General features: G+C 42.5%; 1 protein-coding gene across 1 annotated transcript in view; it reads left to right on the top strand.

The window, feature by feature from the left end:
• The window catches only part of PDZRN3 (PDZ domain containing ring finger 3), a 271,788-nt gene that overhangs the window by 8,886 nt on the left and 245,520 nt on the right, over positions 1 to 17,382 (top strand). Inside the window, exon 2 of the mRNA XM_029051249.2 lies at positions 12,006 to 12,092. Within this exon, the coding sequence (XP_028907082.1) occupies positions 12,006 to 12,092 (87 nt within the window). The remainder of the gene's footprint in view (positions 1 to 12,005; positions 12,093 to 17,382) is intronic.

The following is a 17,382-nucleotide window of genomic DNA, read 5'->3' as shown; positions in this document are numbered from 1 at the left end:
CGCCCACCTCCTCGCCGTCCCTCGGTCTCGCCTATCCCGCCGTCGACCCCTGGGTCACGTCCTCCCCCGGTCCTGGAACGCCCTCCCTCCTCACCTCCGCCAAACTGATTCTCTTTCCCTCTTCAAAACCTTACTTAAAAATCACCTCCTCCAAGAGGCCTTCCCAGACTGAGCTCCTCTTCCCCCTCTACTCCCTCTGCCATCCCCCCTTTACCTCTCCGCAGCTAAAGCCTCATTTTCCCCTTTTCCCTCTGCTCCTCCACCTCTCCCTTCCCATCCCCACAGCACTGTACTCGTCCGCTCAACTGTATATATTTTCGTTACCCTATTTATTTTGTTAATGAATTGTACATCGCCTTGATTCTATTTAGTTGCCATTGTTTTTACGAGATGTTCTTCCCCTTGACGCTGTTTAGTGCCATTGTTCTTGTCTGTCCGTCTCCCCCGATTAGACTGTAAGCCCGTCAAACGGCAGGGACTGTCTCTATCTGTTGCCGACTTGTTCATCCCAAGCGCTTAGTACAGTGCTCTGCACATAGTAAGCCCTCAATAAATACTATTGAATGAATGAATGAATGGCCCTCAGTCCCCTCCTCTGTAAAATGGGGATTAAGACTGTGAGCCCCACATGGGACAACCCCCACATGGGACAACCTCATTACCTCGTATCTACTCCAGCGCTTAGTACAGTGCTTGGCACGTAGTAAGAACTTAACGAATACCATCATCATCATCAGAACACTATACTAAGAGCTTGAGAGAGTAAAATACAATAAAGTAGACACAATCCCTACCTACAGGAGTTTATAGACTAGAGGTCCAGATGAGAACTTCATAAAATTTGATCTGCATCCTGGATGGCAGTGTACCCTGATTTGTTTTAGAAGATTCTATGTAAGGAAAGGCTAGAAATTTAAGGAAAATATTGATATAGGTACCTTATTTTTGAAGTGGCTGTCCTGAAAAGCAAACAGCCCGTCTTTTAGGATTTGATTTTCAGGTTTTTATGCCATCAAAGGTAATTACTCAGGAGAGTGCAATACAACAGAGTAGATAGATGTGTCCCTTGCCCACAGCTCCTACTTCTTTCTCTTGTTGCCTTCCTTTTGGCAATTTCATTGCTCATTGGACCCTCCAGTAGAGGCTTTTCTGGGTGAGGAAGAAGAGATGAAATCCCAGTTAGCTAATTTTTGTACTTTGGAGAAGCTCTGCTCAAAAGGTTAAGGGACTTCAATTGCAGTCTAAAATGAGGCTTTTGGAATATCTGTGCTATCAATGGCCCCCAATTACCATAGAGCAGAGGTTTTCAGCCGGGAATACAGATGCATAATGTGGCACAGGGCCCGTTCCTCTCTAGGCTGATTCATGGTTATTGCCAGTCCAGCCTTAGCTCAGCAGTTACTTTCGGGTAATTGCCCCAGGCCCTGTGATCCAGAGACCCCGTCCTTCATTCATTCAGTGGTATTTATTGAGCACTGGAGGGCGGCCACCTCACAGGACTGAGGTGGGCATAGTCCTTTGCTGAAGTGACCAGCCTCTGACCATCACCCTTCCCCCTTCTGGTGACCTGCTTAGCTGCAGCAATCTAGAATCCAGATTGATAGAAGAGGCAGTTTCCCACTTAGGGTTTGGAGCTCTGGAGAAGTCCAGAGTCCCACTGGAAGGTGCAGAGATGTGGGACCATGTCACTGGGGAGGAGGAAGAAGTGCTTTAGGGCAGAACTTACATCCTTCAAACCCTTTGGTTCACCCTCCACTGGGCCCTACATGGACATTAATGTAATCACATATTTAACTTATATATGAGTATTTTTTATTTTGAGAATACCTCAAAAGAGTTTTCTACTCTATCCTCGTCACGAGCCCCTGGCTCGTACCAACCAGGACCTTCCTGGTCCGGGGGAGCCTCAGTGACACGTAGTTAGCGTTCAAGCCACACGTCTAATCACCAAGGTCAGTTGTGGAAAGTTTTTGACTTAGTTTTACCAGTGTGCAAGGGAGTGACACATACACACACTCACTCACTCCACCAAGGGTCCAATACCAGTCTGTGATCAAAGGAGCCCCTTTTGCCAATGCTTCTTTTTTCTGCTTCCTTGTGCCTCTCCTGCTGCTCTCAGCATGCATCCTTCTTGCTTCTCTGCATGCTTCTGCTGCTCTCCTGCTCTCCTGCTGCTGGTGCTTTCCTCTGTCTCCTGCAAGAGACAGGGGAACTTCAAAGCAAGCACCTTTTATCTGCCTTAGGTGTGGCATCTGGTGCTGTACGTGGCAGTCATTGATTGGTCCAGGCCCGTTATTGGGTAGACAGGGAGAGAAAGCCATGCCTCCCTCCAAGCTCCACAGGCCAGCAATCACCTGTCTCAGAGCCCAGTAGTGCCTTTGCAAAGTATCTCCCTTGTTGTTGTTCGTGGGATCATAAACAGTCATTAATAAGGCAGCTTGTTGTGGACTCACCAAGGTCCTCTAATGATGTCTGGCATTTAGTCTGCCTCGATTTCTTGGTTTGACAAGGACGTTTTCTCCAATATTTCCCCAAATACCTATTTTTCAATCCTTTCCCCCTCTCCCAAATCTCCCCGTTCCATCAGCAAGAAATGTATAGCTATTTTAAGATGTGAAACAAATCACTGGGATTATTTGACTTCCCCCATGAGGTAACTGTCAAACTTACAGAGATTTTTATATGCTGACTCTAGAATGGGAAAACAAACAGAACAGTGTTAATTTCAGCTTCATTACAGTTTATTGGGAGACTAAGTGGTACAGAGAAACAAAATGTGGAAGTAGTAATAATATTTGTGCTCCTACTGACTGGAATGAACTGTATTTAAGTGCTTGGGAAATTCAGCAGAAGCACAAGGCACATTCCATACCTACAAGAAGCTTAAACTCTAATGGAGACAAAGAAATATTCACAAGCAGTGGGCTCAGAACAAGTAAAATGTAATTTTCAGTAGATGGCAGGTATATGCACAAGTGCCAAGGATAAGCGTAAATAAATACCTGAGTGCCAGAGGTGTCTGAAAGGTTGATGAGATTTGGGGTGCTGATTATTAGTTAGGGAAGCCTTGTTGGAGGAGATGAGATTTTAGGAAGGCTCTTAGTGTGGGGAGGATTAAGGTCTGATAGATTTAAAGTGGGCAAGGGAGTTCTGGGCCCTGGGGACAATGTGAGCAAGTGACTGGAGGGCAGTGACAGGTGACCCGGAACAAGTAGTAGGTGGATATGGAAGGAGGGAAGAGTGTGAGCTGGGGAGTACAAGGGGAGGAGAGCCAACAAGTAAGATGGAGAACCTGGAAGCCAATGGAAAGAAGATTTTAATTGTGGCTGTGGGAAATGGACCACCATTTTGAGGAGGGGAGAGATGTGTGCTGAGCGATGTTTTGAAAAGATGATCTGGGCATCAGAATGGAGTGAGGACTGAAGGGGGAAAATGTTGAAGTCAGAGAGACCAGCAAGGAACCCAATGCAGTAGTCTAATCATGGCATGGAGAGTGCTTGAACTAGGATAGTAGCTTTATAAGTGGAGAGGAAGGGTCAGATTCCTTAGCTGTTTTGAAGAAAAATTGGCAGGTTTTAGTGGTTGATTAGGTGTGAAAGCAGAATGATAGGGAGGGGTTGTGGAATGATACCAAGGCTTGAATCTCAAGGAGGATAATGATATCATTAGACATGGGGAAGTTAAGTGGGAAGATAAGTAGGTTTTAGATAGATTGAGTTGGCCGGATGGATGCCAGCAGATTATTATTATTATTATTACATTAAACACTATATGTCAAGCACTGTTCTAAGTACTGGGATAGATAAATTAAAGAGTTTGGACTCAGAGCCTGTCCCACATGGGGGCTCACAGTCTAAGGTGGAGGGAGAACAGGTATTGAATCCCCATTTTACAAAAGAGGAAACTGAGGCATAGAGAATAATAATAATTCTGGTATTTGTTAAGCACCTGCTAGGCTCCGTACTAAGCGCTGGGGTGGATAAAGCAAATTGAGTTGGACATAGTCCCTGTCCCACGTGGGGCTCACAGTCTCAGTTCCCATTTTACAGCTGAGGTAACTGAGGCGCAGAGAAGTTAAGTGACTTGCCCCAGGTCACACAGCAGACAAGTGGCGGAGCAGGGATTAGAACTCATGATCTTCCAACTCCCAGGCCTGGTCTCTTTCCACTAAGCAACACTGCTCCTCAGTTCATCAAAATATGAATGCCCCAGAGGCGAAAGGCAATGTGGGATCGATTAGTGAGGGTAACAGGGAGGATGTGATATTGTCAGTGGAAATGGACAAGTTTAGAAGTGGGGTTAAAGAAGGAGATTTGAGTCATCCCCATAGAGATGGTCTCTAAAACCATGCAAGTGTATGAGTTTCTCAAGAGAGTGAGCTAAGAGAAACAAGAGCAAGGGACTCAGCAGAGTCTTGTGGGACACTCGTGATTAAGGGATGAGAGGTGCAAGAGGAAAGGACACAGAGGAGCAGTCAGAGAGGTAGGAGAACCAGAGTGGCCTAGGGGAAAGAGCACGGGCCTGGGAGCCAGAGGACCTGGGTTCTAATCCAGGCTCCACCAACTTGTTTGCTGTTTGACCTTGGGCAAGTCACTTCACTTTTCTGGGCCTCAGTTACCTCATTTGTAAAATGGGGATTAAGACCATGAGCTCCATCTTGGACAGAGACTGTGTCCAACCTGATTAGCCTGGCACTTAGTAAGCGCTTAGAAAATTCCATTAAAACAAACAGGAGAGTATCAAGTTAGCAAAACCAAGATCAGATGGCGTTCTAAGGTAAAATATGTTTGGAGTTTTCCAGAGGGCATTTGAAAATATTGCTGAGTATGAAAACCAAAGTCAAAACTTGTGACGCACTGAAAAACTCCACTTATTCCTTTATATTTTTCTAGTATATTTAAAATTGTATTTCAATTTAAAATGTCCTTTAGTTTAAAAACCTTGCAGACTTTCCCTGGAATGACTTCTCTTATCTATCTGGGAAGATGTATTTCTTTCAGCCTATCAATCACTGGCTGACTCCATTTTACTTCTGAGATTCTCTACTAGTCTTGAAGTAAAAAATCATCTTCCTTACAGTGCTTGCCTTCTGAAATTCCTCTTCTTAGCCTTTGCATCTCAGTAACTCACTGACCATCTATTTTCCCATCCCTATCCAAGTGACTGATTTTTCTCTTGGCCCAAGCTTTAGAATTCCTCTCTTTGTGTTCTTCAACATATGATCCCGTACTACTCTGGGAGAGAGTTTGCATTGAGGGATGCTTTGCATACAATATATTTTACAGATCAACTTGAAGCCACTCAAAACTGTAAGAAGGATATCTGGGTGTTGGCAATGAAGAAAGCTCAGCCCCCCTACTCTAGTATATGATTTCTGGTACCCTTCCCCACCACCCCCAGTCACGTGCATGACTGCCGAATACCACATTATGGAGGTTCTTGTCAGCTAATCAGCAAAAGTGTTGTTTCCCAATTACATGGAGCAGTCTGCAAGAGCTTTGCATAATCTCCAGAAAGCTGAAAGGTGTCATGTCACCGCAGATACGTGGTCTCGCAGTCAGTCAGTTCCATCTTTCCCAGCAAGCTGGGCAACTTTCCAGTCAGGGAAGTTTTAGTCTGCTAGTTTCTGAAACTAGTAGAATCAGGAAGTGGGCCTCATTGTGCAGAAGAGATTTTTGAAAAAGACCATGTTGACACTGTCATCAACTGACTTCAGGAGCTGTTGTACCAATTTGGGTCTGGCGAGTTTCCAAGCTTCCGAGCCCTGGATTGTTGTATCAGATAGTGATGCCAAAATAGTACAGTGAAGGAAAAAGACTGTAAACACGGAGCACAGTTGACCAACTTTTAAATAGTCCCACCCCAAGGTGTGTGTGTGGTGTTTTTTTGGGGGGGGGGGTTGTTTTTTTTTGCAGGGCTAGGAAACTTTATTTTGATTAGCGGTCCCTACTAGGCTCCCATTTCTTGCCAGTTAAGTTTCCGTTGGTAGTTGATGATCAATAGTAAAATTAAAGTACAAAGAGTTCCTCATTTTTAAATGGATTAATTAAGTTTTTTGGCATATGTTTCTTCCTTCGTACATTTTAATTCATAGTGTATTGCAAATCAAATCTGTGGGTTTCCAACCTCAAATTTTCTGGTATTGCTGATGTGGAAACATCTGATAGTAAAGCACAAATTGGAATTTGTACAACAGACTCAATCCATTTCATGTTACTTGAAGTATCATGTGTACCTTTATTTTCTAACTTCTGCATGGATGAGTCTGTAACGACGAGTGCCCTACTCAAACCACCCTGCCTTTTTACAGCATTCTCTAGTGGCATTTATTCCTACTTCACCTCTAAGGGAAGGCCCTTTGAGTGACTGTTACAATTCACTGCTTCATTTTACCAATCTGTGAAATTGCCCTGACCTTCCCCGCAGAGATTTTGAGGAACCCACTAGACCATAAGAAATCCCGGCCTGCTACTTGGCAGAAAATATGCTTGCTGTGTATTAGTGGCAGCCATTCTTCATTCATTCATTCATTTGTCATATTTATTGCATGCAAAACACTGTACTAAGTGCTTGAGAGAGTACAGTATAACAATAAACAGACACATTCCCTGCCCACAATGAGTTTACTTCACCTGAAATGTCATGTAATCCTGCAGTATACTCCGTAGGTAGCGGTAGAAGAGGGTGCTTTAGAAACTATCTCATCTTTTACCCTCCTCCATAACCTCAAAAAGAAGCCAGAAAAAAAGGTTGGCTTCCAGGAAAAGGATTGGTAGATAGTAAGGAGGCACTGTAGCCTCAGTGAAGCTTTCATTATTTTTTTTTTTTTAATGTAAATGTTTACAATGTATCCAGCGCTGTTCTAAGTTCTGGGTTAGATACAAGTTAATCAGGTTGGACAGAGTCCCTGTCCCACACTGTAGGTAGGAGGGAGAACAAATATGAAATCCCCATTTTACAGTTGAGGAAACTGAGGCACAGAGAAGTCAAGTGACTTGCCAAAGGTCACACAGCAAACAGGCAGCAGAGTCAGGATTAGGACCCAAGTCCTCTGACTTCCAGGCCCGTGCTTTTTCCAGTAAGCCACGTTGCTTCCCCAAAGTTGGCAAACTCGATCCCCACAGAGAGCTCAACAAGGAAATACTCTTCAGTTAACCGTCTTTGCCCCGGTCTCCCAGTCAAAGTGAAGGAGACCCTGAATTATTTAGCGGCTGATTCCATTAATCCCAGTTGACTATTTCAGGATCTTTATCATCCTCTTCCTTGGCCCCGTAGCCTTTTGAGGGGAGAGGTGGGTGGAGCAGGGCACAAAATGGGGGAACCCCTTACCCTGCACATATCCAGGGCACAGATCTCTAAAGCAAACCTTCCGGTGGGTAGTGGTGACTGTCCCCGACCCACCTTTGTAAAGACCTTGTTAAAGCAAAGTTGCTACTATTGCTCAAGGTGCCAGCAAGCAAGACTGGAGGCCAAAACATATTTTTTCTGCACATGTGAAGAGTTCTATCGTTTGTATCCCAATTAACTAAAAACCCTAGGGCTTTGCAATGTATTCTGAGACTAGGACAAGTTAATGAATAATTCTTTTTTACAGTGCAGAGAATAGAAGGGGATTTATTTGAAGTTTAGAAGTTAAGTACTGTGTTAATATGGCTTCCAGAAATCAGAGCAGGAATAATAATCAAAAGGGGCAAAAATCAAGAAAAGAAAAAGGGATAGAAGAATTACATTTCATCATTAAAATAAAAAGAAGAAAGAGGGACCTGCATTTAGAATATCTGCTTTTCTCTTTCTCTTATTCCTATGCCGTCTTCCTTAAAATCAGGGATTCTTAAGGCTAGAAGGGCCTCAGGAGGTCATTGGTCCGGTTTCTTCCATCTAGGCCAGATGTTTGTATGTTCCTTTCATAATGAGCTCCAGGAAAGGAGACTCCAGAAGATCCCAGTTCCAATATGTTATAATCCAAAATTTTTTCCTCATGTCCAACCAAGTACTCTCCCGCCTATAGGTAGTTTTTTGTTTTTTTTCTATTTGGGTCACCATGGCTAAGCCTAATTGTTCAATTTCAACAGGCATTAAACAAAATGAAGGTGCGACCCTTTGTGACTCCAAGCAAATGAAGATTAGAATTGGGAGTAAACTCGGAGAGTAGTTAGTTCCAAAAGGCAAAGCAGCAAAGTACAGTGAGCCCAGATCCAGTGCCTAATAATAATAGCGCCTGTAATAAGTTAGGCACTTTGGAAAGAACACAACTCGTTCAGCAAGCTGCGGTGGATGGCAGACTGGGGAGTTGGAGGCGAGGGAGAGGGGTCACATGAAGGAAAAGGGGGAAAACAGAAAACATAAAGGATAGAACAGGAAAGTGGAAAAGAGAGAAGGAAGGGGGGGAAAAAGAAATGGAAAAGAGGAAGCAATTGCAGTGGAAGTGGCCATGGCATTCAGGGTAGGGCAGGGGAAGGACAGCTTTGACTGCTTTTTCAACCTCTCTCCCCCTCTACTTTCCTGCTGCTGCTCCTTCTGCTGTGGATATACCACCACCCTGGCCTAGAGTGGGCATTTTGGGAGTGTCCTGCTGGCCATGTTTCAAATGGTGAGGTGAGCTCTTGCAGTTTGGGTGGGTTTCACACGATGTGGAACTTCTGGTCACCTTGAATTGCGGGACTGTTTAATGCTGCAGTAACAGCCTAAGCGTTCCCTTTGTGGTTTGAAAATAATGTTTTCTCCTCCCAAAGTGTCCAACTTACTTCAGGGGAGTAAGCTTAGGCATTGGCCTAACGATCGATGTCACTAAAACTGTTATTAAAACTAGAAATCTGGGTTTCCAGGCCTATCTTGTTGGCTTTTTGAAAGTGGTTTTGGGGGCTAGCTTTCAAAAAAATTTGGACATCCAAGGATGAGGTGCTTGAGGTAAATAGTATAGTGACTATTTCTTAAAGAAATGCACCAGCCAAACTGACATAGGAAAAGAAAAATGTGCAAACCAGAAACATCTGCATGGAATTAATATGGAACTGTTGCAATTTCTATCATTAATTGGTTATGAAAACCAGACATGGATGATAACTTCCTCAAAAGCTTATGTGTTCCTAACATTTTCAACCCTCTACTATAACAGAGCAAGAAACCTTATTTTCATTTTCTTTACAAGCTTAATTCGAACAAGGTATATATTTTTAGTGTTGTCCTTTTTTTAAACCAAAGCCAACAAACGATTGGACTGTTATATCAGCCGCCTCCTTCTCACTGTTTTCCCTGCTTCTAACCTCTGCCCGCTTCAGTCCCAAATTGTCTTCCTAAAACAGCCCTAAGCTCACATCTCCTCAAAAGCTTCCACAGGTTGCCCATTTCTCTCTGCCTCAAGCAAAGACTCCTTTCCAATGGGCTTAAGATTTTCCACCAGCTCTCTCTACCTTAGTGGCTCTTCTCACTCACTACTCCCCAGCTTGCACTCTTTGCTCTGGAACATTTTTCCCTTCCTTTTCAGTCCCCTAAACCTCAACCGTCCTTGCTTTCAAAGCCCTCCTAAAATCTCACCTCCTCCATTGAGGCGTCCCTGACTAATCAACCATTCAGAAGCATCCTGTACTGATATACAGATCCTCAATTCTTATATGTATATATGCATGTATGTGTATGGCTGATCACTCAATTTTATTTTTCTGATTCCACTGCCTGTGACTATCTCCCCCATTAGAGTGTAAGCTCCTCGTGGGCAGAAAATTCATTCATTCAGTCATATTTCTTGAGTGCTTACTGTGTGCAGAGCACTGTACTAAGCCCGTGGGAGAGTACAGTATGACAGTAAACAGACACATTCCCTGCCCACAACAAGCTTACAGTCTAGACGGGGAGGTAGACATTAATATAAATAAATTACAGGTATGTGACTGAAGTGCTGTGGGGCTGGGAGGGGTGGGATGAATTAAAGGAGCAAGTCAGGGCTATGCAGAAGGGAGTGGGAGAAGAGGAAAGGAGGGCTTAGTCAGGGATAGGCCTCTTGGAGGAGATGTGCCTTCATGCTTCTGTTGTACTTCCCAAACACTTAGTCAATCAGTCAGTGGTATTTGAGCCCTCACTTTATGCAGTTCACTGCAGTAAGCTTTTGGGAGAGTACAGTTCTGTGGAGTTGCTTAATGCAGTGCATTGCATTCAGTAGGTTCTCAATATATACATAGTTTGCTATTTTTCATTTGAGAGGTCATCTTATTGTAGATAAATTGTGTCTAATATATAGCCATGTTTTAACTGTCTTTTGCCTAGTAGCAACTATTAAAAATAGAGAAAACGAGTTGTCAGTTAAGTAAGAATGACTATGCTTTTTTTAGATAATTTTGTAGTGGTTCACTTTTATTGAAAATACATTGCTGTATTTATGAATTGCTGTGTGAATAAATACTGTACAGTGGTACTCTGAAGCTTTTATAGACTGGACAAGAACTGCACATCAAATCGGCTCTCTTTTTATTAAACTATTGGATTATAATCAGGATTTTCCACCAATTTTGCACCTGACATCTAATGCATTTCTTTTTCTTGATTCTTATGGGCCCAAATAACAATGCTGGGTGTGTTATACCCTATTACAAAATTGTATTTTAAGTATTTCAGTGCTCGTAAAAAACAAAATTTTAGTCTTTTTCTTGACAGAGAAGTTATGCTTTTATTATTGCAACTTTTGGTGACTAATACCTTTTGCCAAGATATACCAAGATACAAGGTTTTTGGCTCTTAAAATTAGAAATCGGATAACGGCTGTTGACTCCCGGGAAGGAGATACCTCCTACACAATGAAGCCCATTAGTCATGATTTCATGAATCTTGGCTCTACTGGTCAAAGTTATCTTTGCCAAATATGGAGTCAAACCAGTGCAATGAAGAATATGGTGATAAACGTAGGATTACTCAAAAATCACCGGGTAGAGGAGCTCAGAGGAGGTGGTTTTATTTTTCAGGGAGTGCATTCTGTGAAAGTACACTACTTTTCTACCAAATAACTAATATTTATTTCCCTGGAGATTCAGGAAAATACTGTAAAGTAAAAAAAAAAAAAAATCAAGACCTCTAACTTTACTGTGTGCCACTATGTGTGAGTTGTCTGACTATGGAATGAAGCAGGCAAAAACGTTATAACTCCTCGGTATAGGTAATTGATCACAAGAAATAATTCAGATGTGTAACAGTGCTATGCTTACATTTTCCCAGGGAAGGACTAATGGGGCTTTTTTTTTTTTTTAAGTTGCATCAGTTTTTTTTTCTCCACTCATGGTTATATTTGGAAACAATATTTAAGGCATACCCAATAGCTTCTGTTTATAAAAAGGATCTTCCTTTGCACAGTTTAACATTACTTATGTATAGTGTGGCCATTAGCTTACACTTAATAGTACATGATAGTTTGATTTAAGGACTTCTGTGGCTCCTTAAAATAGGGTACAGTTAAACTCTGAAGCTTTTATATCTGTACTTGACATCTAATGCATTTCTTTTTCTGGATTCTCACAGGCGCAAATAACAATGCTATGTATGTGTGTGTGTGTGTGTATGTGCGAGGGGGGGTGAGGGGGGCGGAAATTTGCTTTTGACCTCTTTGTGACGTGAATTAAGCTGTTTAGGACTGTTGAGAAATAAACTTAACGTATCAGTCTAGACACTACATGATAGAGCAATCAACATAAAAATGCATTTGCTGATTCAATAGTTATTCATGGAACATGTGCATCAGTCTTGTCTAGACAGCTCTGAACGTTTTCATATAGGACTTTTGTACCATGGCAATTTTCAGAAACGTTTAATTGCTGAACACTACCTGCAAATGTCTGTAATTTGTCAAGTTGAGGTTGTGGCATGACACGGAAAAGTGGTCCTCAGTAGACCTTGGAAATGAAAATCTAAATTCTCAAATGATCAGGCCAATAACTATAAGCCAATGCCACATTCAGGTAAAAACAAAGCTTATTCTGTGGTGTTCATAAAAGTGTTTGAAGTAATTTGCCTGTTCCTTGCAGGGAGAAGAAATGAAGACACTGACGCTTGTTCTTCATCGTGATTCTGGCTCTCTGGGATTTAATATTATTGGTGGCCGGCCATGTGTGGTATGTTCACTATTAAAAAGCATTTTGCCTTTTCCTGTTGTGGGAAGCATATGGGTCGACTTTTGACCCACATGGTATAGTTGATGGGAGTTGGCTTCGACTACCATCTATACGCAGATGATTCCCAAATCTCCGTCTCCATCCCTGATCTCTCTCCTCTGCAGTTTCGCATTTCCTCCTGCCTTCAGGACATCTTTTCCTTAATGTCCTGCCAACACTGCAAACTTAATATGTACAAAAAAGAACTCCTCATCTTCACCCCCAAACCGTGTCCTCCCCAAGACATTGTCATCACTGTAGACAGCATCTCATCCTTCTTGTCTCAAAAGCCCATTACCTTGGTATTATTCTCAATGTATCTTTCTCATTCAAACCACATATTCAATCTGTCACCAAATCCTGTCAATTCTACCTTCACAATATCGCTAAAAGCTGCTCTTTCTTCTCTGTCCAAACTGCCACCGCATTGATCCAAGCACTTATCCTACCCCACCTTGAATATTGCATCAGCCTTCTGTCTCTCTCTACTCCAGTCCATACTTCACTCTGCTGCCCGGATCATTTTTCTAAAAAAAAAGTTCATTCCACGTTTCTCCAGACCTCAAGAACCTCCAGTGGTTGCTCATCCACCTCAGCATCTAACATAAAGTCATTACCTTTGGCTTTGATTGGCTTTGGCTCAATCATCTTGCCCCTTCCTATCTTACCTCCCTGATTTCCTACTACAACCCAGCCCACACATTTTGCTCCTCTAATAGTAACCTGCTCACTGGCCCTCAGTCTCTTCTGTCTCGCTGCCGACCCCTCGCCCACATCCTGCCCTGGCCTGGAATTCCTTTCCCGTTCTTATCTGACAGATGATCCCTCTCTCTACCGACAAAGCCCTACTAAAGTGACACCTACTCCAAGACGCCTTCCCTGACTAAACCCATTTCCCCTACTACCTCTCCTTTCTGTGTGGCCCTTGAACTTGGATTTCTGTACCCTTTATTCACCCTCAGCTCCACAACACTTATGTATGTATCTGTAATTTATTTTATTTGCTGTCTCCTCCCTTGACTGTGAGCTCTTTGTTATACCATACTCTCCCAAGTGCTTAGTACAGTGCTCTGTACACCGTAAGTGCTCAGTGCTCAGTAAATACCACTGATTGATTGATTGCTGAGGGGAGTGGGTGATGTTTCTCTACTGTGGCTTCCTTTATTATTCCTTTATTGGAGGAGATAGGAGTTTAATAAGACTTTGAAGGTTGGGAGAATGAATGGTGGTCTGTCGGATATGAAGCAGGAAGGAGTTCCAGGCCAGAGGCAGAATATGTGTGAAAGTTAGACAAGACTGAGGTATGTGGGTTGGTTGGTGTTAGAGGGGGTGAAGGAGTGGGAGAGAGCTGATTGAGCGCTTTAAAGCGAATGATAAGGGGTTTCTGTTTGGGAGGTTTTGAGGAGTGAGGAGATGTAGGCGGAAAGGATTTTTAGAAAAATGATCCAAGCAAGAGAGTAAAAGGTGGAGTGGGGAGAGGGAAGGAGATCAGTGAGGAGGCTGATGCAGTAGGCAGCATGAGATAGGATAAGTGCTTGGAACAGCGTAGTAGCAGTTTGGATGGAGATGATGGCTGCCCTCAAGAGAGGGCAGAAGGTTACAGCCAGTTCTCAGTTAGTGATTCGTGAGCCAGTTTGTCCATTTCTTCCCCTCCCTGCCCCTCCTGCTGGCTGTCCTTTTCCTACTTCATCATGTACGGGTAAGTAAGAAAAGGTGAAACTCATTGTAATCTAGCTTTCTGTTAACCAGAAGCTCTGAGAATATAGGAAGTATGTTCCTGATGAACTCTGTGTTAAGGAAAACTTACATTATGGTGTGCACAAAACCATTTCTTCCGGCATCACATTATGCTGTATCCAGACAGATGCATGTTTTTGGAAGAATGTTCCCTATCTCTGCCACTTCACCCTATCCAAAATGTCTAGTAATAGCATGCATTCTGAGAGAACGTCCCACACGATGATATGCACACAACCACTTCTTCAGACATCCCACTGTGCTATATCCAGGCAGATGCGTGTTATCGGAAGAATGTTCCCTAACTCTGCCATCTAACCCTATCCAAAGCATCTAGCAAAAGCATGCATTGTAAGAGAATGGCCTGTATTTATTTCTGTGTCGTTAGTTTTCTTCAGCATTACATTACATTATTTGCCTAACTCTGCCAGACGAGGGTGGAAGGAGGTTGGGAGGGTGGAAGGCAAAAGTGCCTGTTTCTCTGAAGTTATTAACACAAAAAGCATATCATTGGAAGATCAGTAAGAGCTTATCTAGTCCATGACTTTGGTCAGGACTTTACTTAAATTCAGGACTTCACTTAAACTATCCCAGATGGATAGATTTTACTCATGGAAGGAAAATTACAGCTTCCTTTCATAACCTGCTTCAGCACTGAACAATACTTTGGACTCCTTGCAAGGATTGAGAGCTTTTATAGATTGTTGTTGGATTCTGTGGGGAGGAGATTAATTGGAGAGGACAAGCAATGCACACTGCAGAATGGAAGTGAAAATACCTGTTTCCCAGGGATACGGTTAATCTTAATGTTAATGAAAGGTTTTGCGATCCTCCTATGAAGGCAGTGATTCAGAAACTGACTAGACCAAATTTGCAACTGTATGAGTGCTCTCAGTTCATTCTTTGTTCAGTGGAAAAGCTGTGCTTAGATAAAGAAGATTTGGGGCAGTATACAAGTGTGCTTCTAAAAGCTTTATTTTTCCTTTTGATCAGCAAAAACAGCATCATGAGACAGAAAAAAACAGTTGCACTAATGCTGGGAAAACTCTGGCAATCCATCCAGCACATACCTGAAACACAAAATGAGTAAAGAGAACATAGACCATAATTGTTTTCAGAAAAGACTGTGAAAGATCAGATAATGTCTGCTTTTTTTCCAAGCAATCCTTTTTTAAAATAGTGTGGTTTTGTTGTGAAATAATGCATCCAGAAGGCGCTACTTTAAAGCACTCCATCACATTTGACAGTTTCATAACACAGTTCAGTCTGTCACACCATTCATTCGTTAACTTTCATATCTCTGAAATGACAGCAACCATTCAACCCTATCACAACATTCATTCAAGGAGCGGTAGGCACCTTCCATTGTGAAGTCCAAACAGGATATAAACAATGTTGTCTCTGTTTTTCAGACAACACAAGCAATTCTTCCAACCCCCTCATCCTCCGAAAACACCCAGCATAGTCATCACATTTAAACATAGGCTTAATTTGAGTTGTAAATGATTTTTCAGCTATAGTTTTGAATGACAAAATGAAGCAAGCGAAGGCCATCTATACTGCAGTTTCTTCTATATGTTTGTGTCACTTTTTTTCTCTCTCTCTGCAGAGGTAATAATTGTGGTAGTTAAGTGCTTACTATGTCTAGCACTCTGCTAAGCGCTGCAGTAGATGCAATGCAGTCAGATCAGACGTGGCCTCTGTCCCACATGGGGCTCACAGTCTAATAATAGTGATATTAAGAGGAAGGGAGAACAGTTTTATAGATGAGGAAATAGAGGTACATAGAAGGGAAGTGACTTACCTAAGGTCACACAGCAGACCAGTGACAGAACCAGGCTTAGAATCAAATCACCTCACTCCCAATCTTGGGCTCTCATCACTAGGCCATGCTGCATCTCTGGTTAGGGAGTAATTGACATCATCCTATATGTTTCAATTGTTTGCGTAATGTAAGCAAACATCGGAAATTCCGTGGTTCTGATTGGTAGTTCTTCCAGCCATTGCAATGGGATACCTAGGGGAACAGCATGACTTAGTGGAAAGAGCATGGGCCTGGGGGTTAGGGGACCAGGGTTCTAATCCTGCCTTTGCCACTGTCTGCTGTATGACCTTGGACAAGTCACTTAATTTCTCTGTGACTCAGTTACCTCATCTGTAAAATGGGAATGAAGAATGTGAGCCCCTTGTGAGACAGGAATCGTGTCCAACCTGATTATCTTGTATTTACCCTAGCACTTAGTATAGTGTCTGGAACGCAGTAAGTGCATAACAAATGCCCAAATGCCTTAAAAAAAAAAAAAAAGGCACAACAAAAAACCAACATTGTGATGGTTATCCCCCCACCCCCTTGGAATCCATCCTAACTTTCTCTCCCCTGGATTAGTCATCGAAGCGCTTTATCCGAATACCTACTGGTATTTTCTGCCTGCATAACTTCCTATGGTACCAAATTCCATATGCTTGCCACCCTCTATGTGTGAAGACATTTCCTTTTTGATTTTTTTGAACCACCTTCAAGTTTTAATAAGTATTCTCTCATCTGGGTGTTGTGGGATTTGGTTAACAACAATTCCACGTTGACCTGTCCATACCCTTCTCGGCTTTGATTTCAATCATGTCGCCTCTTAGCTTGCGTCTTTCCAGACTGAGAAGTCCTGGGTTTCGTGAGGATAGACTGAAAGAACTTTTTCATTCCACTGATCATCTTGGTTGCCTATCTCCATATCTTTTCAAATTCAATGAATGGTACTTATTACACGCTTACTTATTGAGCACTTGGGAGAGTGCAGTACAACAGAATTGGTAGACATGTTCCCTGCCCACAAGAAGTTTACAGTTTAGAGGGGGATTTTTTTTCTCCCTAAAATACAGCATTCCAGATATGGGTGTTCCAAGGTTTTATCAGGTAGCAAAAATCTGCCTTCAGGTTCTTTTCAGGTGACCTTTTTAGCTGATGCTGCACATTGAACCAGTGATTTGAAATAACAGAGAGCAGCAACTTCTAGATCTTTCCTCACTCACCACTGAGAGCTCCTTTTTATCACCTCCTCCTCCCAGAGTTCCTCACCCTTTCCTTCTCTTCTCCTTCCCCTCCTCTTGCTGCAAAACTTCCTCCTTAAAATCTCAGATTTTGCACACATGCTGTTTTCTGTTGTCCTGTGATTCTGGGTTCTGTCTCTTTCCATCCCCTTAAGTGGTTTTTTTAATAACTTGAGCTTTCCAATGGTCACATTTTTCACTGACCTGGGGCCCCTGAACTTTTATCAAGGGATTTAAAAATAAAGCAGTTTTAATTTGTTCCAAAACAGAACTAGGAAGAAACTCTTGGAACTTAAAAGACACAGCAGAACACTTAGATTTAATAGCATGTGTAATTTGAAACTGTCGATTGGTGGCCTCTTTCTTCATAGTTCTTACTGCTGCCATCGGTACTTAGAAGAAGTAAACTCAAGTAGTTTGCAGGCGAAAGGATTGCTTTATATTAACATGCTATAAACCATGATATCCTATT

The sequence above is a fragment of the Ornithorhynchus anatinus genome, chromosome X1, assembly GCF_004115215.2.
Source record: "Ornithorhynchus anatinus isolate Pmale09 chromosome X1, mOrnAna1.pri.v4, whole genome shotgun sequence".
NCBI lineage: Eukaryota > Metazoa > Chordata > Mammalia > Monotremata > Ornithorhynchidae > Ornithorhynchus > Ornithorhynchus anatinus.
This window is presented reverse-complemented; position numbering and strand designations above follow the sequence as displayed.